General features: G+C 38.7%; 1 protein-coding gene across 1 annotated transcript in view; it reads right to left on the reverse strand.

Annotated features, from left to right (window-relative positions):
• Positions 1-989: 989 nt before the first annotated feature.
• Positions 990-25,156, reverse strand: part of dner (delta/notch-like EGF repeat containing) — a 47,912-nt gene continuing 23,745 nt past the window's right edge. Inside the window, exons 2-13 of the mRNA XM_077611104.1 lie at positions 19,896-20,234; positions 19,714-19,808; positions 19,026-19,189; positions 15,412-15,560; positions 14,853-15,006; positions 13,536-13,649; positions 8,919-9,152; positions 6,699-6,821; positions 5,581-5,694; positions 3,355-3,486; positions 2,251-2,497; positions 990-2,074 (exon numbers count right to left, since the gene is read on the reverse strand). Coding sequence (XP_077467230.1) covers positions 1,963-2,074; positions 2,251-2,497; positions 3,355-3,486; positions 5,581-5,694; positions 6,699-6,821; positions 8,919-9,152; positions 13,536-13,649; positions 14,853-15,006; positions 15,412-15,560; positions 19,026-19,189; positions 19,714-19,808; positions 19,896-20,234 — 1,977 coding nt within the window. The 3' untranslated portion in view covers positions 990-1,962. The remainder of the gene's footprint in view (positions 2,075-2,250; positions 2,498-3,354; positions 3,487-5,580; positions 5,695-6,698; positions 6,822-8,918; positions 9,153-13,535; positions 13,650-14,852; positions 15,007-15,411; positions 15,561-19,025; positions 19,190-19,713; positions 19,809-19,895; positions 20,235-25,156) is intronic.

Raw genomic sequence — 25,156 nt, forward strand, 5'->3', positions numbered from 1 at the left:
ATTTTTTAATTGAATTGAATGCTTTTATTATCATTATACACGTATATTGAGATTTAAAGTTTCACCGCGAAGTGTACAATTAACACCAACAATAAATAATAAAGAAATAGTCAATAAATAAGTAATAAGTAAATAAGTAGTCAATGACAAAAATAAGTAGGCTAGTTCACAAATAACAACAACAAACAAACAAATAAATAATCAATAAATAATAAAAATAAATAGTAAATGGATCATTTTATACAGATTGGACGTCTGTCGCCGTCAATGGGTTAAGTAAATGAATCGAATCCGTACTTTTGCTTTTATCAAATTGCCGGTTGAGAAATATTTTATTTTGTTAAATATGTAAGCGTTAAATCTCACATTTATGATATAGGCTCAATTTTTTCCTCATGTTGATTGCTGTCATTTCAGTAGTCTGGTGAAATTTTGTCTAAATAGCAGGCTACCAAATTTAGGGGTTAAGATGTGAGTTGATATTCGATATTGGTTGAAAGCAAAGGAAAAAATGGGTTTTTAATTTTGAAAAATACCATTAGTTTATTTCTGCTGACAAATGCGTCCGTAGAAATGAAAACAATATAGTTCAAATGCAAGATTAGACGTTGGATTTTCATATTTTCTACATTTTGTGGATTCGGTAATGTTAAAAAAAATAAAGAAAAGATATTTGAGTCTTCTTGAAATACGACGAGCACAAACGTGATCAACAAGCAAAGGTCAAAACAACCTGTGGTGTCTGTCCATAAACACAATAGTTACTAGGTGTTATGTCCAACGTATCTACAGTTGTAGACTGGCTGTGTTGAGAGCTGTTTACACAGAGAACATCTGGATAAAGCCTGAGGTCACTCAGGTTGTTGCCATTACTAACACTCCATAAAAGGTCTTTCCCACAGCCAACTGTTGAGTCTGGTGTGTTTGACCTTGGGACATTGCAGAAATACATTCACTCCAACATTCAGGTGTTTTCACCAAGACCAGTACAACATTAAATAATTTAGTTTATTTGTAAAGAGTCTCAGTGAATGCAATAACTTGTGTTTATTATAATGTTACAGGTGAGTCAAGACATTTTGGCTTCATGGATCTGGTTCTCTTTAATCCTTATATTATTTAACATAGGTAATATATTGCAAGTAATGAGTGTTTTATCCACATCTACAGGTGATTTCAGAAAGAAAATGGTAGGATGATTATTCAGCGTAAGTTGAAGTTCTGCAACAGAAACAGGGACATTGAATAAAGTGTGCAGTTACAATCACACCAACTTTCTATCCTACGGTTCACTATACACATTATGGTGGTAGTGTCACAGTACTTTAGCAAGTGCACATTATTGACAATTAATAACTAATCAGTAAGTCGCATAGACAAAAGATACTACGAAAAGAAACAAAAAATCTTCCTTTAAATCCTAGACTAATATTCCATCTTGTATGTATTTTTCCACCAACCACTAAAGGATAAATATGGCACAATATTTACAGAGTAATTCATCTGCGAGTAAAATAGCAAACAATGAAACCACTGTACTTCCAAATATTACGGAGAAGAACATCAAATCTAACCATGCAAGAAGTAAGGCAACCTGCTGCAGAATTTATTTTAGTTATAAAAATATTTGTAATGCGCAGTTATATCATTTCTTGCAACAACCTGGCGGATCGTGTTTGGGTTTTTGAAGGCCCTGACTTCCAACAGATAGTTGAGTGCAGACGTCATTATTTTGCAGATGTATTTGTACTGGTGGCTCTCATCAGTAGCCTTTGCCAGTGCTGCTTTTATGCTACAAAAAAAGCCCTAGCATGAACGTTGAGCAAAAAACAAAAGACGTATCAAATTCTAAAGATTGGGAATTTTTGGGGTCTGTTTCTCACTTTCTACATTCAGAATGATTTTTCCTACATAAGCCTGTCTATGATGTGTACATGGGTGAAATAAGCTTTTTTTTTCCTTTTACAAATCCTTGGTTTTGATGAGAGTGACCAAAGGTTTGTCATCCGGACTGTAGTCTTCATAGCAGATAGGAGTGGCATCATACATGGCAGGTCGAGATTTCTTGCCAAATCTGAAAAAAAAAGATGAAAATGCAAAACAATTTGAGACAATGGTGTCATGGATACCATCCGAATCTTGTCCTGGGATTTATAAGCAGAAGAGAGAGAGCTGGATTGTCTCAGTGAGACTTTTGAAATGTTATCTGGTTATAGTCAACACGGCACACTTTTAATTTGAAAGACTGGCCTGGCATGGCGGATGGAGGCGATGGCATTGCTGAATTCGCTGTCGATGCTGCGGCAGTTGTAAAACTCCTGGTAAGCATGGCGTGAGGACCCCTGGTACTCAATGCGGCTGATGCGACAGATGCCCACGATTAGAATGATTAGCATGAGGACAAAGGCCACACACAACGCTCCTATGATGATGTAAAGAGAGTGGCGGGGCATGTTGGTCAAAGTTTCTTCCGAGTGTGGAGGCTTCCATTGCAGGTCTAGAACACAGAAACAGATTTACTTATACAGTCGTACCTCTTCTTACGAAATTAATTGGTTCCAGAAAGTTTTTCGTAACTTGAAAATTTCATAAGTAGAGCAGTACTTTATATGTAAATTCTCTAATTCGTTCTACGGTCCTCACACAACTACCAACTAAACCCTTTAAAATTGGTCAGTGTCCCAATTTTGTATGAAAGATATGAGAAACACACAAAAATGTGAGAAAATTATAAGAAAATGATTCATTAATGTCTTAAAATGAATAACAAGCATACAAAATCTATCAGTGTTGAAACATGTGAACGCGCCTATGAGCCGATGGCGTCAGAAAGCCGTCCACTTTGTAGTACATTTTAGACTTATGTGTGCCCTATTTGTGTGTGAAAATATGTGCCACGTTGCATTTGTACGTTTTTATCGCTTCGCAAGGGGAATTACAATCATTAATAAGGGTAACATTTACCCGAGGTTTACAGGTATGGAAGAGAGCATCTTGAAACATGAATAGTGGTTGTTGTGAGAAGCCAATAAGAGCCCAGTATAATGTCATTTCTAAAGTGAGAATCAATGCATCCGCTACAATATTCGCAAAAAAATTATATATATATATATATATATATATATATATATATATATATATATATATATGAATATATATATATATATATATATGTATATATATATATGTATATATATATATATATATATATATATATATATATATATATATGAATATATATATATATATATATATGTATATATATATATATATATATATGTATATATATATATATATATATATATATTACATGATATGTGAAGATTGATTACTATCTAAGACATGCTGACTTACGTATCTCACAACCAGGTCCCACCCAGCCAGGGTGGCAGTGACAGGTGTAGCCATGCAATTGGTCAATACAAGTGCCCCCATGATGACAAGGGTTGCTCTCACACTCATTGATGTCGACTTCACAACGTTCACCTGGAAGGAATTTTAAAAGAAAAGTGCATGTTCATGTTTCTTTTGTGAATTTTATCAAGGAAATGTAGATTGTTTCTGTGAAATAAGCAAAGTAGTACACACATACTGTTACGTTTATGTGCTTTACTTGTTTGGTATTGGTTTAGTCTTGACTTTTTCTCCCTGTACCTTTTCCTGATTGTCTATTGTATTCATCTGTTGTCGCCTCCACAACATGTCTCATCCTTTCTGTCACCTTGTACCTTTTCCTAATTGTCTATTGTATTCACCTGTTGTCACCTCCCCAACATGTCTTTCACCTTGTGTCACCCACCTGTTCTCAATGTCTCGTTAAACCCATGTCTGTGTATTTACAAGTCCTCTTTGTTTTTTCAATTCTTGGTGCATCCTTGTCAATGCCACATCAGTGCTAGGTGTGCATCCCAGGTATGTTGTATTCTACGACTTGTGGTTCATATTTGTAATTATAGATACCCTCCTTTTGTTTACACTTTGTTTTCGGTGTCTTTAATTGAAAAGCTTTGAGTATACCACTGTTCCAGGACTCCTTGTTTCCCTTCGTTTGGGCCCATCCCGGTTTCACATCTGCACGACTGCACTACATGACACACACTGACATTTGAGCCAAACTGGATCAATAATTTCTTCATTTGGTACAATTAAATACAGTGGTACATCGAGATACGAGCTTAATGCGTTCCGGTACTGAGCTCGTACGTCGATTTTCTTGTAACTTGAACGAACGTTTCCCATAGAAATGAACTAAAAACAAATTAATTTGTTCCAACCCTCTACCCTCTGAAAAAACACCAAAAACAGAATATTGGATTGGAAAAACATTTTTATTTGCCATCTATAAACAAATGAACAAATAACTAGTGGTTTAATAGTACTAAAATGTGTTTAATAGTACTAAAATTAGACGGGTTTCGGGAGGGGAGAGAGAGGGTGACAGAGAGGGGGGAATTTTTGCACGGCAACGCGCTCGTAACATAACATAAACAAATTTAAATGAACTTGGATTACAATGCAGACACACTCAAAAATAAATTTAATCTAACTTTACACTAAACTTAATTCTAATTTTGTTTGAAATTTTGATACCTTTCTTCTCCTGGGTTGGCTCTATTTGCCCCGCCTCCACCCTGACTTTCAGATGCAACCTATCGAGTGTTGTTTGCTTTTGTATTCTCTTCAAAATATTCCGAAAATGATGCACACGAATATCCTCACAATAGGATAACGCACGACCACTTGCCGACGAGAAGTAGTATATATGTCATTCACACTGACTAATGGAGGGAAAAAAGCACAAAAAAATGCAACACTCTGCCCAGTGCTCGTAGAGACATTACACGAGGGAGTTTCGACCAGAAAAACAATGCCCATGATGTTCTTATGAGCAGCCTCTCGTGTCCGCTGTCTGCTCGTATAACAAAATTTGTCTCGTATCTCAAGATAAATATTTGCTCCAAATTTTACTCATATCTCAAGATAAATATTTGCTCAAAATTTTACTCGTATCTCAAATTGCTCGTATGTCGAGGCACTCGTATATCGAGGTATCACTGTATTGTGTGAGTGCTTAGGAACAATAATCATAGCAACATGTTGGAACTCAGTAGCTCATCCACTCACAACAATACTAAAACAGCGTGTAAAGTGTTCGCTCCTTCATGCTAATTAAGAAGCAGTTTTTGAGTCTTTGAGGAGGACTTGAAACCGTTCTTTTGCTCAAGAGAAATCTCTTCATACATTTAGGACATTGTATTGTGGGTTCATATTTGTTGATATTGTTTACCTGGCACTTGACCCAGAAGTACGCAACACACATTAAAAAAATAAAAGGAATCAAAATAGATGCTACAACAAGTATCCCTGGACTGGTTACCAGTCAGTCATGGGGCACACTCAGAGACACAACCAGTTGCAATCAAGATCACACCCTCACTAATCAGGAATCGATCGCATGCTGCAAGTCAGGAGAATGAACCTCTACGCCATTAGGTGGCCCTTTCGTTTAATTCAATAGTTATTGTTTCAACTACACATTATAAATTGCTTGATGACAATAACATTCTTAACAGTACTCACCAGTGTATCCCGGCTGGCAAGTACAGGAAGCATTGAGTCCTGCACTCTCGCAGTGACCCCCGTTAAGGCAGTGCATCTTCAGACAGGGGTCCTTGGAAATTTCACAATGTCTACCTTCGCACACACAAGCAAAGTTTTAGTACAATACTTTTAATGGATGAAAGGGATCTTTCATTATACACAGTGGCGGGCCGTCAGGGCCTTCAAGGCCTTTTCTGCTGGCCTAAGAAATATCTGAATCATATATTATATTTTGTCCATCATTACTTATTAAATAATTCCAAATGGTCTGTTAGCTTCCTTTCATTGCTTTTCCCCCTGGTTGCACTGCTTCCAGATGTGTGTTTTCATATTGAAGCATTTAACCAATCACATTTCAGCCATTATTTGTTGCCAGGGTCAGAAATCTGCCTCAAGGCCTTCACAATCAGTTCTGCAGGCTCTGCTGCATTAAACAAGCGTCGATAAGACTGTTGCTTTAACCAATCAGATTTCGAGTTGGCAACACCACAATGACTTGTCGCAGGCGTAGGGATACGTCATCGCTTTCACCAACTATGATTGGCTAGTGATTAGCCAGAGCTACCAAACTGTATCTGTAGCGAGCTGCACAAGCAAATATATTGTTGTGTTGATTTAAAGCCATTTTCAAGACGGACTATGCCAGAAATACGACAGGACAGGCTCGACTTTCAGCATTAGCTTCGATGGCGATACAAAAGAAGGAAGAAAGGAAGGAGGATGGATATTGTGTACAGTTAAAAATGATTTTTGGTGAGTAAAATATGGCTATATTCCTAAATAATATTTCAATTGTGGGCCCGGTTCTGATATCTGAAAAGCTCCAGTGTTTGTATTTAAGCTCCAGTATTTTTATTTAATCACTAAATGCTGCTAGGAAATGGATTTTACCCCATTTTAGTGCATTTTTTGCCGTTTCGCCATTGACGTCCATTGCTGTCTTTTCCCGGGAAAATCACCCCCCGGCCCGGTTGTAATGTCTGAAAAGCTCCAGTATTTGTATTTAATCATTAAATGCTGCTAGGAAGTGGATTTTACCCGTTGAAAGCGCTACGAGAAAATGCACGGACCGCCACTGATTATACATAATGGCATACCTTCAAACTGTGGCGTGCAGACGCACTCGTAGGCATTGATGAGGTCCCGGCAGGTGGCATAATTCTGGCAGGGTGCGGACAAACATTCATTGTACTCCTCCTCACAGTACAAACCGTGGTAGCCTTGACAGAAGATACAAAACAACATTCATCATCTCTGTTCTTTTTTTAAAAATGTTGGGTTTAAAGTCAGATTATAAAAGATTATAAAATTAGCCTTCTGTTCTCAAAAAGCAAGGAACCCCTACACAATGATGATTAACATATTTGTGGAGAAGAACAGTTATGCGGAGCACAGTTGGGATCTCTTGAGTCGTTTCACTGAAATGCCAGTGAAATGTCAATTGCCTTTCTAGGACTTTCTACTGTCAGTGGGGAATTTTAGGGGCTTCATGTCATTACAGGAAGCTGTAGGATGATCTTTCCACATATCAGTTCCTATTAGTTGTCTTGCAACCACAAACGCAATCTGCACATGTCCTTTAGTGCAGTGATTCCCAACCTTTTTGAACACTTTTTGCATTAAAAAATTATCCAGAAAATCTTAACATTTAAAGCTATGTTGCCTATATTAAGAATATAAAGTTGTTCGAATCAAGATGTTATCACCAGGAATCAAATTATCCCCCCAAATTATTCCATAATCAAATTTTTCACACTGACAAATATCACCATGTCTTTGGACCCCGAACAATTTTCAGTTCTTGTGATGTAAGAATAATTGATGTAACCACTTAAATCTCGTAACATTATGATTTTTTTAACCTCCAATGTTACTTCAATCTCTTAACATTATCTGAAGAGCAGTTTTGTGCTCACACAGATTTTGCGTTGAGAAAAGTTGAAGCCCGTGAAGCCAAACAACTTTCGTTTTACGATACACCAAAATAAACAACAAAAATGACTTTAATCTCATATTATGATTTGTATATTGCAATAGTACATTCTATGATTTATTGTTCATCGTATTTCAATTTTAATCCCGTCATAAGATTTTTCTTTCGGAATATTACAATGTATGACTTGTAATTTCCCAAGGCACACCAGTGTGCCGCAGCACAGTGGTTGGGAAACACTGCCTACACACACACACACACACACGCACGCACGCACACACGCAGGCACACACGCACGCACGCACACACGCACACACACGTAAAGACATACAGTAAACTGAATGTCACGCTTGCAACGAGACAACTCAGGGTCACAGAGAACTGAGGCAAGGTACTAAATGTCCAGAAGATAAAGAGAATGACAGTGAAAAGAGCAACAATCTGAAATGTGAAGGACTAGTTTGAGGATTACAGTTTGAAGAATTATGGTAGAAACATTGCTGATGTAATGGAGTTCTCAAGATGGTGTGTTATTTGTTTTGAAAACATAGACATTTTTGTAGACTGTGTGTAGAGCATGAGCCTGGCAACCCACCAGTATGCAAACTGCAGAAGATACCTCATCAAGAAAGTATAATGGAGGGAGCGCCAGAGATTTATGATTTAAAAATGAGGTTTTTGATCAAAATGGAGAAAAAAGAATGACAAGACGTGAGGTTTACAAATCGTAAATGAGAGCTAATCCACAGACAACTTTTTAACATAATCTGTCTAAAGCTCATCTCATTTTCTGATCCTCACTATGGTCATGGGGGGTGCTGGAGCCTAGCCAAGCAGACTTCGGGCCAGAAGCGGGGGATACCCTGAATTGGTGGCCAGCCAATTGCAGGGCAGAAGGAGACAAATTACCATTCACGCTCACATTCATAGCTAGGGGCAATTTAGAGTGTCCAATCAGCCTACCATGCATGTTTTTGGAATGTGGGAGGAAACCGGAGTACCCGGAGGTAACCCATGCAAACTCATGAGAAGATACAAACTCCACACAGGTGGACATGACCTGGATTTGATCCCAGGACCCCAGAGCTGTGAGGCCGAAGCGCTAACCACTCGCTTCACCGGGCCGGGCCTCAAACATATCTGTGGAAATAGTTGAAAAGTATGAGAAAAGCAAAAAATTTTTCATCCTCAGTTTGATACCCCTCATTGTCATTGAATTGCAATGTTAATTAAACTGCCATGTTCAGGATAACTGTAATTGAAAAGTAAATATTTCTGAGAAAAACAAAAACAAAAAAACAATGTCTTTGGGTCAATAAACCTAAAGACATCTGACAAGAAAGTAGATATCAAAAGAGATCAACTTAAAGGTAATGTATCTCACCTGGGACACAAAGACATCTATAGCTGTTACTTGCACTGCGGCATACTCCATGGGCACATGGGTTCAAAGCACAGAAATCCACCAACAGGGCACATGTAGGACCGGTGAAGCCTGATATGCAGCTACAGCCAAAACCCAAAGGGCTGGGACCCTGAGGATAGCAGGTTCCATTGTTGTGGCAAGGGCGAAACACACACGGATCCACCTTCTGCTCACACGTGGCACCCTGATATCCTGCATGGCATGTTTAAAAAGATGGCAGTGGTATAAAGGAGGACTGAGGCAAAAATGCAGTTTTTCAAAATAAGTAATCATGTGACAACTGGCTTAAGGACAAAGCTTAACAAAATCATTATATTTGCAAAAATACAAGCAGGTATAAATCTAAAACATTTGAATGTGCAAAATGGCAGGTCAATTATTTATAAATATGATTTTTGCTCCATAAATGTAGTTTAAAAAATGACTGTAATTTAATAATAACGCAGACAGGACAAATTAAGTAAATCCATCACCTTTGAATATTCTGGACTAATTCGACATCAATTAAAATGTTTCTACTGTTATGCGAACTTGATGCATAATGTTCTATTAGGATAAAGACATCATACCAAATTCTATCATATCAAATTCTATCGCATTCATAAACTGTTCAACATTTTCAGTGATGACTGTTTTGTGCAACATCGATAATAGATAATTTCTGGTCCCATCCCGGTTGTGATTTCTTGCTTCAACGAGCATTGTAATACAATATGGCCTATGAATTATGGTATAAAACACAATAAATCTCCATTTAGTACTGGCATCTCTATGGTGCACATTTCATTGCGGTAATGAAGCCCTTTCTTTTTCATGATTCCATTGATCTGTAAAATATGCAATCTACTGCATGTGCAGGCTGTTTTTCTTCACTAAAACAAGGGCTTCCTAGTTTCAGTCAGCCATTTTCAACATTATTCTTCTCATTTTCTCTGCTATGTCACACTAGGGTGCTTGCTCTCTTTTCTCTTATTTCTATGCCATTAACAACACACATCCCACAGAGACACGCCTCCCCACACACCATGCAATATGACAAGAGCATAAAACGTGTCTTCTTGCTGCTGGCGTCCGAACCGTCCTACATTAATGGAACTTAAGAGTTTAAAAATAGATGCCCTATTAACTTCCCCACCCTACTGGTTCTGGCTTCATTAGCATACAGAGACATTTTTCTTCTGTCCATGTCCAGTAAATGCATTATTGGATGGAAGGGAACTGGCACAGGTAAATGCATTACATGGACCAGGAAAAAATATGCAAGGTATATATTGAAAAGTTGGATTCTACTTGTACATTGGTACCTCTACTTACAAAACTAATTTGGCAGATGACGATTGAAGGACAATAGATCATTTATGTAAAGACTGAACCGAATAGTAGCCCTGAATAGTAGTAGACCTAGCACTAACCCCTGGGGTAAGTATGATTCAATCAACTTTAGCTTGCTTGGTGAGAAATTTAAAATTAGACAGTTTAGTCAAACAAGACTAAAACCAATGGAAACCAATTTTAAGCATGTTCTAAAAGTATTGGACAGAAAACCAAAAATGCACCACCACTGTCAGATATTAAAAAAAAACACACATACAAACGTTTGAACTGAGGCAATACTGTTAAATATGGAGAGGCCACCTTAGTTTACAAAATCTTACATTACAAAGCTCCTGCTCCGCTGCAAGATTATGTACAAAGAAATTCCAATACATCAACGAGGGCTGGCCCTAGAGGTGACTGTGTAGTTCCCTTTAAAAAGAGTGCATTCAGCCAAAGCACCTTCTCTATCCGTGCCTCACATACCTGGAACCCGATACCAATTACCATACGTGAACTCCCGTCTCTGAACCTGTTCACCAATCAACTTAAAGCCTGGCTGTTAGGTGAACAAAATTGCGATCACAACAATGTCTAAAACTATGCTACTTGTGTGTGTGTGTGTGTGTGTGTGTCATTATTTATCTTCAACCTACACAAGGGACTAAAGATGGAAATTAGCCATAAGCTACAATCTTACATATTTACATATATATATGTTCATTAACATAAATATGAATACGTTCATTAATATATGATGTCTCTATTAAATAAATCAAACTCAATTCCTTCCAAGCAGTTTTAAGGACCTCAATACTACCCCGAAACCCTTTTAAAAAAAATTAAAAATCAATTTTGCATGAAATATGTGTGAAACACCAAAAAGTAAAAACATGAGAAAAATAGGTAAGTCATTAAAATCAATAAGACATGCAAAGGCATTTTCCTTTGGAGTGGATTGGTGAGTGTGTATGTGTGGCAGCTGAGTAAATGTCCATACACATGCACGTAAACAAACAACAGTTGTGTTGTGAAATGTTGATTCAATGACATCTGCCTTCGATGACTTTTCATAATTATTCTACAAATCATGAGGCACTTGTCATCAAGCTGGAAGATAGCAAGACTCATGAATGCTTTAATAAAGCACAGTTATTCTTTTCACTCGCACCATAACTTTCTTGGGTGAAAATGATGAAAAGCAAAGATATAGCTGCATTAAGGACACAAAAAAACTGAAAATACTGCACTTTTATTTTACTATTTGGAAAACGTAGTACAGTAACGCAAAAAATAAATAAAGTTTCAAGCCACTTGATGAGTGATGATTGGATAATTCCCCTGACTTGGGTGCTTGCGACATAGAGCAATTCCTGCTCAGTGGCAGTGTTACTGCGAGTGCAAATTGTTGTTTGTCTCTGTGTGTGCCTGATGACTTTCGCCTGAAGTCAGCTGGAATTGGGCTCCAGCACCCCACGACCGTGAGTAGGATCAGTGGTGTTGAAAATTATTGATTCAATAAATTTTCATCTGAAAAGGCTCGTGAAATGTATTAAAACTCTGAATGTCAAATTTCAAGGGGAGACAGACAGAGACTTGGCAGAACAGAACATTACTTTAACCACAATTACTTGTTATCACTCTGTCAGGAACAGGATGTCTAGTCGTCACTGATTGGGGAAAAATAGAATTTAGATTTAATCAAAGCATGCAGGACACGGACAGCTCTGTGGGGAAAGTATTCATTGGCCGTATTGTTTGTACTCGTCTGAAGCTTTGTTACACCAAACAATCCCGTCATAGCAAGGTGGTATGAATAATGAATGAATGGTGTTTACCATTTCCTACAATACAGCACTAATCTGCAACCACTATCCCACAACACTATCCCAAAACTGATTTTTAGCCTAAGAAAACCCCAGTGTGACAAGTGGTCATGGCGGCCACCTATAGATGAAAAGGAGTAATTCTGTGTGTCAATGATTTAAGTTTGGATAATTGAGATTTTTGATCAATCAAATCTTTTGTGTGACATTTCTCAATAAATATCCCACATTAAAACGTTGGCATCTGCAGCATATGGTCAGGTGTGGCTTTTATGTATATTTTTTTACAAAGGGGAAATTTCAATGATATGGCTCATAGTCAGGAGTTTAACAATTATTTTTTTCTTTTTTGCTAGATTTGCACTATTTTTATTATCTTAGATTAGACATGTTTTCATTTTTAATGCCTGTTCTGCTGTGTTTGGGAAGTGAAGAAACGTAATTGCGATTATTTTGTATGTCAAGTAAATTAAGAGAAACATACCTTGACTTTATCGGGTTTGCCAAACATTTACTTAAAGTAATTCATTAAGGAAAAAAGACTGACTGATCAATTTGAATAAAGTACTAATCCAAATAATCTTACCATGTTTTGTAGAATATAAAGCGCACTTAAAAATGTTTTTTGTGTGTGATATATTTCCTTGAAACTTAGCAAGTTACACACCAATTTTCTTTTGTAAATTTGCAAAATATTAAAAACTGGATTTAAATATATTTAAATTAAAGTTTGTTTATTTTGTGAGACAAATATATTTCTGGGTGGCGCAGTGGAACGAGTGGTTAGCGCGTCAGCCTCACAGCTTTGGGGTTCTGGGTTCAAATCCAGGTTATGTCCATCTGTGTGGAGTTTGCATGTTCTCCCTGGGTCTGCATGGGTCTCCTCTGAGTACTCCGGTTTCCTCCCACATTCCAAAAACATGCATGGTAGGCTGAAACTCTAAATTTCCCCTAGGTATGAGTGTGAGAGTGAATGGTTATCCGTCTCCTTGTGCCCTGCGATTGGCTGGCCACCAATTCAGGGTGTTCCCTGCCTCTGTCCTGGACTCAGCTGGAATAGCCTCCAGCACCCCCCGCGACTCTAATGAAGATAAAGCGGTTCAGAAAATGAGATGAGATGAGAATATATTTCTGACACAAAAATGTATATTTTCCAGGCCCTGCTGGTTACCAGTCAGTCGTAGGGGACATTGAGAGACAAACGACCATACGTCCACACTACCGTACTGCCACCAGCGGGAATCGAGCCAGCCGCACCAAAGTCAGGCGAGTGAACCTCTACACTTCTAGATAATTACAACAACAATTCACAATTTTATTATTTTTTCCCAGAGCAACATTCAAATTTTGGCATAATCCTGCATCCTTTTAACCATTATTTGGCTCACACAATGTGTCCAGAAGACATGTTATTACATGCAGCATGGCATTTTACCTTCAGGACAGAAGCACCTAGGCCCAGCCAGGCTGTTGGAGCATGTGGCCCCATTCTCACATGGTTGAGAAAGGCAGTGGTTTACCAGCATTTGGCAGCGTTCCCCTTCATAACCTAGCACACACACAAAAGTCCACAATAAAGCAATTACACATTTCAGTTTAGTGTGCCTGGTATTGAAAAGTTTGGAGATACGTTGCATGATTAAGTAAAATACCAAGAGTTGGAAGTCTTGCTAAAAACAACAACCACAAAAACTATCAGTGTAAGATTAAGTTAAATGTATTTCAACTATCCTCACCATTTATCTGAAAGCACATTGAATAAATGAATTACTTTGAAAAAAATGGTGTAACAACTTTAATATAGCAAAAACAGAATAATTTATCATAAAATGATCATTTACGACTACAAATTATATTGTGATATGGTATCTAATAGTGGCACACTTTTTAGCATTGCAAAAATCTCAAATCTGTCACCTACATTTATAATTTAAAGTCATTCTCTAATTTCACAACAGGGCGGCCCGTCGGCTTGAGTGGTTAGCACGTCGGCCTCATAGCTCTGCGGTCCTGGGTTTAAATCCAGGTCAGTCCAGCTGTGTGGAGTTTGCATGTTCTCCCTGGACCTGTGTGGGTTTTCTCCAGGTACTCCGGTTTCCTCCCACATTCCAAAAACATGCTTGGTCGGCTGATTGGACAGTCTAAATTGCCCCTACGTATGAGTGTGAGCGTGAAGGTTATCCGTCTCCTCGTGCTCTGCAATTGGCTGGCCACCGATTCAGAGGCGGGGGTCTAGCCCGAAGTCAACATCACGTCACCAAAAGTTGAAGTCCACAGACCCAGAACAACAACAGTTAACGTGATGTAAAAATAAGTAATATACCCATTTGATTCTCGTAATTGAATGACCCTAACTCCCAAGATTACTTCAATCTACGAACATTACACGAAAAGCTGTCACACAGACTTTACATCACACAATTTTGATGCCCGTGAAACCAAGCAACTCATGTTACATAAAAAATAAGCAGCGAAACTATTTACTAAAAATTATAATCTTATATTATGATTTGAATCATGTAATATGAATTTATAAATTATAATTTGGTAATACTACAATGTATGGATAATTTGCAGCAGAAAACCTAACCATTGCTGAAGGCACAGTGATTGGGAAACAATCATATAATACGCTATTATTAGATAAAACTCAAAACTAATTATTTAGCGAGAATAGGTGGTATTTGTGCCACCAGAAATCGCAAATCTGTTAATCTAGTTCATATTTATTTTGTGGGAAAAAATCTCACACCTGGTTGACAGGTACACGTGAAGTTGTGGCCTTCGCCACCCTGCCGAACGTCAGTGCAGGTGCCATTGTTACGACAAGGATGGTGATGACAGGCATCAAATTCCTCACAGAAGATACCGGTGTAACTGTCGTCACACTCACAGAAGAACGTGCCCTGAAATATGCAATAAATTTAGATATGAGCTGTCATGGAATACCCCCACCCCAGCAGATATGAACTGATGCCAAACATGTTTTACAGTAACATATACAATTATGGACTGGCACAGAGAAATTAGCTTATTTTAGGTTTTAGGCCAAATATGATCAATATTGCTGTGAAAGATTGAGTGCTTTGCGGAAATTCGTGACCGGACGTTTGGTTGCCAGACTTTTGGTCGCCGGACTTTTGGTCGCCGGACGTTTGGTCGCCCGGACCCAAAAGTCCGGCGACCAAACATCCAGCGACCAAAAGTCCGGCGACCAAAAGTCCGGCGACCAAACGTCCTAGTACCGCTGAAATTAGTCGGGAATCGAAACAAAAGAAACCAAAGCAAACATTCTATTTTCCATGTCCTACCTCTGACGGCTGTGTGACACATTTGCCTTTACCCGAACACTGAGGGTCACTGAAGCTGCTCCCTGGCTCCACACAGCTACTAGCTTTCACCGTAAGGTTGAGACGTAGGGTGACCTCCGGTGCTGTGGGGGCACCAACCTGGATCACACCTAATGATATAGATACACAGTCATTGGATTGGATTGGATTGGACAACTTTATTCATCCCATATTCAGAAAATTTCATTATGACAGTAGCAAGAGGGTGATTAGACAGAACAACAAAGCAAAAGCACAAAGTACAAAGCAAATCAAAGTAAATGGGATCATAAATAATCAACAAATAAAATCATTAAAACAGAAAAGCAGCAAAAACACAAAAACGAGCAAGAGTGGACGGAGCTACCGTCACCGGCTGCCACTTGAACGGCGCCATCTTGGTTGCGGTAGCAAAGACGGAGTACTACATTAGATTTTAATCAACAAACTGTGAATAACATCTATATCCCACCCGCATTCTCCAAATTATTTTGACATTTGTCTTCTGTGGAAAAGATTTTGGACATCCCTGATGAAAAGTATTTATACAAAAAAAAATATTAATATGGTGATGCTTCTGTGTAACCCAAAATAGAGTACTTGCCTCATCATTCTCTTGTCTTTCTGTATTTTCCAATAACAACTGACAGTTACTTATGCCCTTGGATAAAAATAGCCTCTTAGTGACCATCAGTGGGCTTCTTACCGGCAATCAGCTGTGAGAACGCCAATGATGGAACGTATATGACAGTTGCTTCAACCAATGAGAGCTTGCCTGCATTTTATTTTGGTTGAATTCTTGCCAACCCAGATGACGGTGTTGAACATGCAACGTCACAGCTCTCATTGGCTTGAACAGACAAATCAAAATGCAATGACGTGCGATGGGAATGCAACGTCATTGCCTCCCCCTCTTTGCTGACTTTGCACCGAACTCTCTGCTCAACGTGCCTTTGTGTGAGGTCGAACACTGTCACGCCTCAATGATGAACATTTGAATTAATATTAAATCATGAATTTGATCGTTTGTTCACGACTCATCCCATTCAACCACGTGCCTGGGTTTTTGTCCTCTAACTTCACCTTTCAATCTCATCTCATTTCATTCCGCCTTTCTTGCTCATTGAAATCGCTCTATGCTCTCACCAAGTGTCCGTCAGGCAAAAGGAAGGTGCAAACATCCCCAGATTGTGACCATTGGTGAGAATAAAACTGCAGATGGACCAGTAAATTGACAAATTCATCATCCAGCTTAACTCCTTATTTACCATGACCGACTAATACAAAGACAACATTACTGCAGCTGCAGCATCAACTCATCTGTTGCTTTCCCGTGCCATTCTTCTCTCACTCGTGAACAAGACCGTATTGAATTCTTCCAGTTGGGCAGAACATCATCCCTGACCTTGAGCGGGTCTCAGCTTTGACGATGCCCATTTTCATCCCAATCCCTTCACATTTTACTGCTCTAGATGGAATCTTAGGTGACATTTTGAGTAAACATACAGAACCACATCAGCTACAAAAAAGAGAAACGCAATGATTAGGCCACTTGGCTGCTCCCAGAAGTTGTGTTGGAAAAGTTCTGAACACAATCAGTGAGATACAGCAGCAAATTATGGCCGACACGCTAAACACTCGCCAACTGGGCAGCACAATCTTATTGGAAATTAATCCAACCTATTGCTGACAATGCGGTCCAAACTCTTTACCCTGGCTCAACGTTTTCTATGCTGGTGTAAGTTTTCTGGAGTAGGATTTCTGGATTTACAATTTCATTACAGTACTTACTGTCTTTCTTTTCTCTATTTCTTCTATCACGTACTGTTCTGCGTGTGTTTGGCTGTGAATACATGCGCTTGTTATTCCTAAATGAATGTTATCTGTAACGGGCCGTATATGGCCTGCGGGCCGAGGTTGAAAAACATGTACACACACGATCCGGGGGCGGGGCGAGGGCGCGAATCCCGTTTCGCCGAAACGTCCGTTGCGCGAACTGTCCGTCGGCCAAACGTCCGTCGGCCAAACGTCTTTCGGCAAATCGTCCGGTCACGTGGCCATACGGTCTGAATGGGCCATTTCAGGGTGTCTAGTACCCCACATTCTCCAAGCACATGCAAAAGGGCTCCCCAAAGCAAGTGTTGTAACTCAACTCTCCAAGTCCACTAACTGGTTGCGCAAATGTAGCCTTGAAGAACCCCTTGAGGATATAGACCTGGTCCACAAACGACATTAGCCCTCTGAGATATAACATTCTGATGGACCCTCATCCTGATGAACCATATCAGATAAATTGACGAGTGTGATCCCCTATAATTGAAACACACACTTTGGCCCCCCTTTTAAAAAGGGGAGCCCCAGTCTGGCAATCTTGAGGTACTTTCCCTAGTGTCCGCGTAAATTAGATTATATTCGAACTTTATTTCGTCCCGTATTTGGGACATTTTGAATAAAAATATAAAGAATAATAATATATATATAATTAAATAATAATAAGAAATACATACAATAAAACATAAAATATATATATATATATACATATATATATATGTATATATATATATATGTGTATATATATATATATAGATATATATAGATATATATATATATATATATGTATATATATATATATATATATATATATATATATATATATATATATATATAAAATAATAAAAAATAATATAAAAATAAAGATCAAACAGGAACACCCGACCACATCCAAGAGCACAAAGGTTTAGGGGGTCATCAAACCGGAGACTAGGATGTCCTGGTGCACATATGGACATCATTACACTTGACTATGGCATTCATAATGTTTTGCCCATGACAAATACCAACTTCAAATTTAAAAAATCCAGGGGAGGAGGCATGAGAATTGATGTGTTCCGCCCTGAGAAGCGGCCCTAAGTATCACTTCGCCAAGGACTCTGGAATGGGGGTTCACTCTAATTTGCTGTTCAGGTTTTCAGTGCATCAGCACAAATAGAAGTCAGAAGACATCCACTATACCAAAGGCAGAGGGGGGCTACCCACACACGCAATTAGTAAGTTGAAATGAACAGGATTTTGATTAACGTGGAACATAGGCCACCTAAAAAGATTGGTATAATGAATAAATTATTCAACAAGATATTAGGCAAATACATTTTTCTATTAGACATTAGCCTGCCTAATTGAAGCTCCTTCCCTCAGTTCAACATAGTTGCTTAGCACCACAATATTCCCCAAAAAGGCTTATTTTTATCATATACGTACAAGGCTTTAGACTAAAAGGATAGGTCTCCAAAAGAAATAGGTGGACTCCCACAAGTTTTTGTGTTTTCTCAGCCTGAGATCCTATTGAGCCTTCTACTTCGTTTTGGCAATATTAGCGGTGCTACACCACTTGGCATAGCTTCCCCAGCTGGAACATAACTATTTAATAATAGAAGCACTACATTGCTGCTGTGTTATGTAACATCATGTCTTTTGCCACTCAATTTGAGTGGACACCAAAGGGAGCTGGTGGAAACTTTGGCTTCATCTTGTTATGGCTTAGTGTTAAAACAATATGCTTTTCCGTGTTTTAATCTCTAGTGATGAGTGTATCTTACTGAGGAAGTAGTTTTGTCCCAGCGGCAGTGCATGGTCAGGGACCACCAACCCATTGGAGGCCTGCATGAACCATATTTTAGACCCATTTATGAAAGAAGAACGTAGGAAGCCTTCTTCATTCACACGCCACAGCACTGGCGCAGAACCAGTATTCACCAGCAACCTGTTTGTTGGAGCAGGTAAAAAAAAACATATTTGGAGAAGTAAGCAGACCGGATTTGTGCTGTCTGGCATGATAAATGAGTTTAATCATTGCAATTGACTATAACACATTAGGAAGGTAATTAGTTCAATACCTGAACTACCTACGTAATAGCTTTAATCAACTTGTACCTAAGTTATAGTATATAAATTAAAAAGTGAAATGAAAATGAAAAGTTTGACTCTAAACCTCACCGTAAAAATGACTCGGTTATCTAACGAGAATTGCGCTAGGGAACCACATTGCACAAAAACAAAGCAGTTTCAGCTGATTAGCTCTCAGTTCACAGTGCTTACTGACCATGAACTGATTCACTATCTTTAATGAGGGGCAACATCAAGGACGTCTCCTTGAGTCTCCTGCATAATTTATTGACCTTACTCAAGGGGACGCAATACTGTTTCTGGGCATGCATGCTGAAAAGATGGAAGACTCCTGCGCCTAAAGTGAGTTAATTCATTAAGTTAAGTCAAAGGCAATCTTACTTCACGGCTGTTTCTTCTGGAACCTCCAGAGATAAAGTCAGCGTTGCTGTCAGCTCACACAGCTCTGGTCTCACACAGTGCAGACCCTCAGTCACCTAGATCACAAGCCCAACCAGGTCATGTCATGTTTGTAAAGCCAAAAGTTAAAGAAAAGTAACAATGGCGTGAGCAAATTGCCTCACCCTGTCAGCCTCCCACGGAACTATCAGAAGTCGCTGCCCAGTTTTGGGTTGCCATGGTGGCAGGGTAGGAGCTGCCAGTGTGGTGCTGGGGGACACGTTGGTTGAACGTGGTGGTAGAGTGGCTGCTGAAGTTGCAGAGGTGACAGGGGTGGCCAGTTCAGGGGCCGAGGGGGACACAGGTTCCCATTCAGCCACAGCCATTACGATTTGATCGCACCTAGGACCCTCATAGCCTTCACTACATTCGCAGGTGTAGGTTGGCTCCCCCTCCCCTTCCCTATTGTGCAGGCTGCAGTTTCCATGGAGACAGGGACTGCTGGCACACAGGTCTGTGAAAAACTAAAATAGACAGAAATAGAGAAAAAGAAAAGCAGAACAAATTTATCTTCAGCTTTGTCACTTTTTCTAACATTTGCTGTACAGTCATTCTATTTTTCTGATAAAAGGTTCCAATAGCATTTTGTAGCTTGACTGGAAAAGTGGTCCCTAGACACAAAGACAATAAAAAAATATGTGAGCATGCCACTTGAACACTATAATTTATTAATCAAATTTCATTTCACAATTTAAATACATCCTGAAACACTGTCCTTGATTTTTTTTTTACATACTAAAATATCTTTGACTTTATCTGAAACATTTTGCTATGCAAAGTCACTTTTCTAAGAAAACGGGTTCTGTTCTTAGGCTGGTGCATGCAGAATGGTGATACTTTAGAGCTGTTTTATGCTGCAACTGGTTTTCTATCCAACAAGGGAATTCAATATACACTGCGTCTATGTTTTTTTATTGATATGCATATTTATTTGACATTCAGTTGGACAGAACAATCTTTAAAATGGGATAGACAGACAGAGAAAAAATAGAACAGACTAAACATAAAAAATAATGGAGCTTCTTTTATTAACCTCCGCGTAAAAATGCATTTTTTTTACTATTACGACTGTCACTTCAGCGCACTTGAAATAGTACCGTATTAAAAATTTGTTTCATTAAGGTGCACCAGATTCAAAGACACTGTAGCGTTGGTATTAGTAATAGTTGTAGGGGGTTATGTTATACATCCCCTTGAACAAGCTTTAAAATGGGACATACAGAGAAAAGATAGAGCAGACTAAACACCAAAAAAGAATGAAGCTTCATGTATTAACCTCCACTTAAAAATGCATTTTTTACTATTTCGACTGTCACTTCAGGGCACTTGAAATAGTACCGTATTTTCCGCACGATAAGGCGCACAGGTAGAATTTCAGTTAAAAATTAGTTTCATATTTAAGGTGAACCGGATTCTACGACAAAGTAGCAGTGGTAGTAGTAGAAGTAGTAGTAGGGGGTTATGTTATACATCCTCTAGATGAAGGTGTACTAGTAGTAATAGTAGGGGATTGTGTTATAAATCCATTAATTGGAGCTGTAGCAGTAGTAGTAGTCGTAGTAGTAGTCCCTGTCGTAGTCGTTGTAGTAGTAGTAATGGCAGTAGTGGTGGTAGTAGTAGTAGTATTACTAGTAGTAGAAGTAGTACTACTAGTAGTGGTAGTAGTAGTACTACTAGTAGTGGTAGTAGTACTACTACTGGTAGTAGTAGTACTACTAGTAGTAGTACTAGTAGTAGTAGGGGGGTAGTACTACTAGTAGTGGTAGTAGTAGTACTACTAGTAGTAGTAGTACTAGTAGTAGTAGTACTAGTAGTAGTAGTACTAGTAGTAGTAGTAGTACTAGTAGTAGTAGTACTAGTAGTAGTAGTATTACTAGTAGTAGTAGTATTACTAGTAGTAGTAGTATTACTAGTAGTAGTAGTATTACTAGTAGTAGTAGTAGTATTACTAGTAGTAGTAGTATTACTAGTAGTAGTAGTATTACTAGTAGTAGTAGCAGTATTACTAGTAGTGGTAGTAGTACTACTAGTAGTATTACTAGTAGTGGTAGTAGTAGTAGTACTAGTAGTGGTATTACTAGTAATAGTAGTACTAGTAGTAGTATTATTACTACTAGTAGTAGCATTACTAGTAGTAGTAGTATTAATAGTAGTAGTAGTATTACTAGTAGTAGTAGTATTATTACTAGTAGTAGTAGTATTACTAGTAGTAGTATTACTAGTAGTAGTATTACTAGTAGTAGTATTACTAGTAGTAGTATTACTAGTAGTAGTATTACTAGTAGTAGTAGTATTACTAGTAGTAGTAGTAGTATTACTAGTAGTATTACTAGTAGTAGTAGTAGTATTACTAGTAGTAGTATTACTAGTAGTAGTAGTGGGTTATGTTATAGATTCACCAAATGGAGCTTTTGTAGTAGTAGTTTTACTAGTAGTGGTAGTGGGTTGTGTTATAGATCCACCAGATGGAGCTGCAGTAGTATTAATAGTGGTTAATAGGGGTTGTGTTGTGTACATGCACGCACCGAACAATGAGGAGGATGCTTCTTGACAGCCATCCTGCTGGTTCCTTTCATGAATATTTAAGCAAATTTGAAAGAAAATATACTTGTTGGGATTTTGGAGGTGAAAGAGGACAATGCGGAGCATGCAAATCTGCTTCACAGCATGGTGTCTCTGCTTCTTAGACGTAATGCATCCCAAAACTGGGATGTTGTTTTTTTGCGGTGGGGGGTTCGGTTGTTAAAGATGTTATTGAAGCAACCTATGTAGCTCTCTGATTTATCTACAAAAGAGGTTTAATACCACCATGAAAAAAAGAGAAAGAGTCTGAGAAGAGGCTGATCAGACAAATGGTAATGATGCTTGAAGCAAAGCCCCCTGGGTAACTCTATTGAAGATATGTGTGGTGTGCTATGGACAAGAAAAAATAAAAGCTGCTCAGTTTTCACCACATGTAATGTGATTCGCATCAGATAAAGAGAGACTGGTTTCTTTCCTGGTTGCCTCTCTTGTGGAACCTTAAATTGGATAATAATGATGTAGTATTACAATAAATGTATTTTCCAATGACATTTTATATTTTGCAATGTGCGACAAGGGTTGACAACCATCCAAACTCACAACAACACCATAATTGATTCGTAAAGCCACGGCTGCTAATTGTCGGCTGAGAATATGTAGCAGTACATTTACAGTAAATTATCCTGACATTATAATGTAATCTTATGTGCTACTTCTGTTTCATTTGCTGCAGTGAAACTGAAATGTCCCACTGCAGAGGAATACAGGATTATTGTATTCTATTTAGAACTCATGGCAAACACAATTCTGCTGTTTTTTTCTTTTTTCGGCAAAGTGCAGAATATAGATAAAGCTATAATGAGACTCAGTAGATAAATCCTGCTGGCAGAAAGTTGGATTCTAATTAGCAGAATTGATGATTCCGTATATAGCTAAAAACTAAACAATTATCCTAGAGCAGGAGACAACGCAGCAATGTGAAGTATAATTGAATTTTAACTTCCATTTATTTCAATTTACTGAAATCAACATAAGGTAATGATTAAAAATGTATCTTATTAAATAATGATGTACATTTGAACCTTTGAAAAATGAAATGTATTCTGAATAGTGATACATGATGCGCATGCACACACATACTAGGTGTACTGCTTGTCCTCACAAGGGTCGTAGGGGGTGCTGGAGCCTATCCCAGCCAACCACGGGCAGCAGCACCCTGAATTGGTTGCCAGCCAATTGAGGGGAACAATGAAGCAGACCATTACTCACACACTTTTTTTCCAGAAAATAATCTGCGATGTAGTGAATTCGTGGGGCGACCCGGTGGAGCGAGTGGTTAGCGTGTCGGCCTCACAGCTCTGGGGTCCTGGGTTCAAATCCAGGGTCGGTCCACCTGTGTGGAGTTTGCATGTTCTTCCCGGGTACTCCGGTTTCCTCGCACATTCCAAAAACATGCATGGTAGGCTGATTGGACACTCTGAATTGCCCCTAGGTATGGGTGTGAATTTGCATGGTTGTCCGTCTCCTTGTGCCCTGCGATCGGCTAGCCACTGATTCAGGGTGTCCCCTGCCTCGGGCCCGGGGTCAGTTGGGATAGGCTCCAGCACCCCCCGCGACCCTAATGAGGATAAAGCAGTTCAGAAAATGAGGTGAGTGGGAGGTGTAGTGAATCCGCAAAAGTTGAAGCTGCGATATTTGAGGGATTACTGTACTTTTTACATAGCGGCTAGTTCACCAAGTGGTTAGCATGTCGGCCTCTCATTTCTGAGACCGAGTGTTCAATCCCCGGTTCGGAACTTTCTGTGTGGTGTTTGCATTTTCTCCCCCAGCCCGGGCTTGCGTGGATTTTCTCCGAGTACTCCGGTTTACTCACAAAAGTATGCATGGTAAGATGGTTGAACACTCTAAATTGCTCATAGGAATGAGTGTGACCATAAATGGTTGTCTGTCTCCTTGTGTCCTGCGATTGGCTAGCCACCAAAAGTGATTAGTTCCATGTATGTATTGTTAAAGTTGAGCAGTGCGACATAATGTTGGCATAATTAAAGCTTTTTGGGCAGGGCATAATCAGGACGTTATTTGCTGTGGGCCAAAAAAAAAACATAACTGGCCAATGCTAGCCTGCGGGCCATAGTTTGGACACCACTAATCTCCAAAGCCTCTTCTGTATCGGTACATTCTTCTAATTGCTCCCTGATGACAGTTGTAAACCTTTTTCAATGTGGCGACAATCAATGTCAGTCGATACTTTGAGGGGCAGAGATGTGTGTTGTTGTTGTTTCACACTATGTGTATTTGATCTGTTTTCAGAAGAGGAATGAATATGGAAGATAAATGTTGGTTTTCTCAATAAAAAATATTCAAAAGTTTTTGTTTTAAATGGAAATGTATCTAAATTTAGAATACAAAACATGCTTGTTTTTCGTTTCATTTTGGACTTTTAGAAGAAAAAAACAGGTAGTCATACATCAAATCCAGTGTATTTTTCAGACGGCAGTATTTTTAGACCAAAGGTGCTCTTGGCAAAAGGCACATTAGTGCTTCAATGCACCGCATTTGTTTTAGTTTTATTATTTTATCTCCAGGATGGATGAATGTGTGTGTTGAGCACTTTATGGAGCAGTATAATCGTGTTGTGCTACAACAACAAAAAAGGCTCAAGGTCATTTAGCGCAAAATTCATTGATAAAGTATAGTGGAATCCAAGGCAGACAGTCAATTTTGAGGGAAAATTAGGTATTTTCAAGTGTGCCCTATTGTTTCAGTAATAGGGTATTGGGTACAGAGTCAGGTCAAATGATCTGACCCATTTTTAGGTTTAATAAAATGCAAATAAAGTCTCATATCATCTCATTTTCTGAAC

The sequence above is a fragment of the Stigmatopora argus genome, chromosome 10 (assembly GCF_051989625.1).
Source record: "Stigmatopora argus isolate UIUO_Sarg chromosome 10, RoL_Sarg_1.0, whole genome shotgun sequence".
NCBI classification, from domain to species: domain Eukaryota; kingdom Metazoa; phylum Chordata; class Actinopteri; order Syngnathiformes; family Syngnathidae; genus Stigmatopora; species Stigmatopora argus.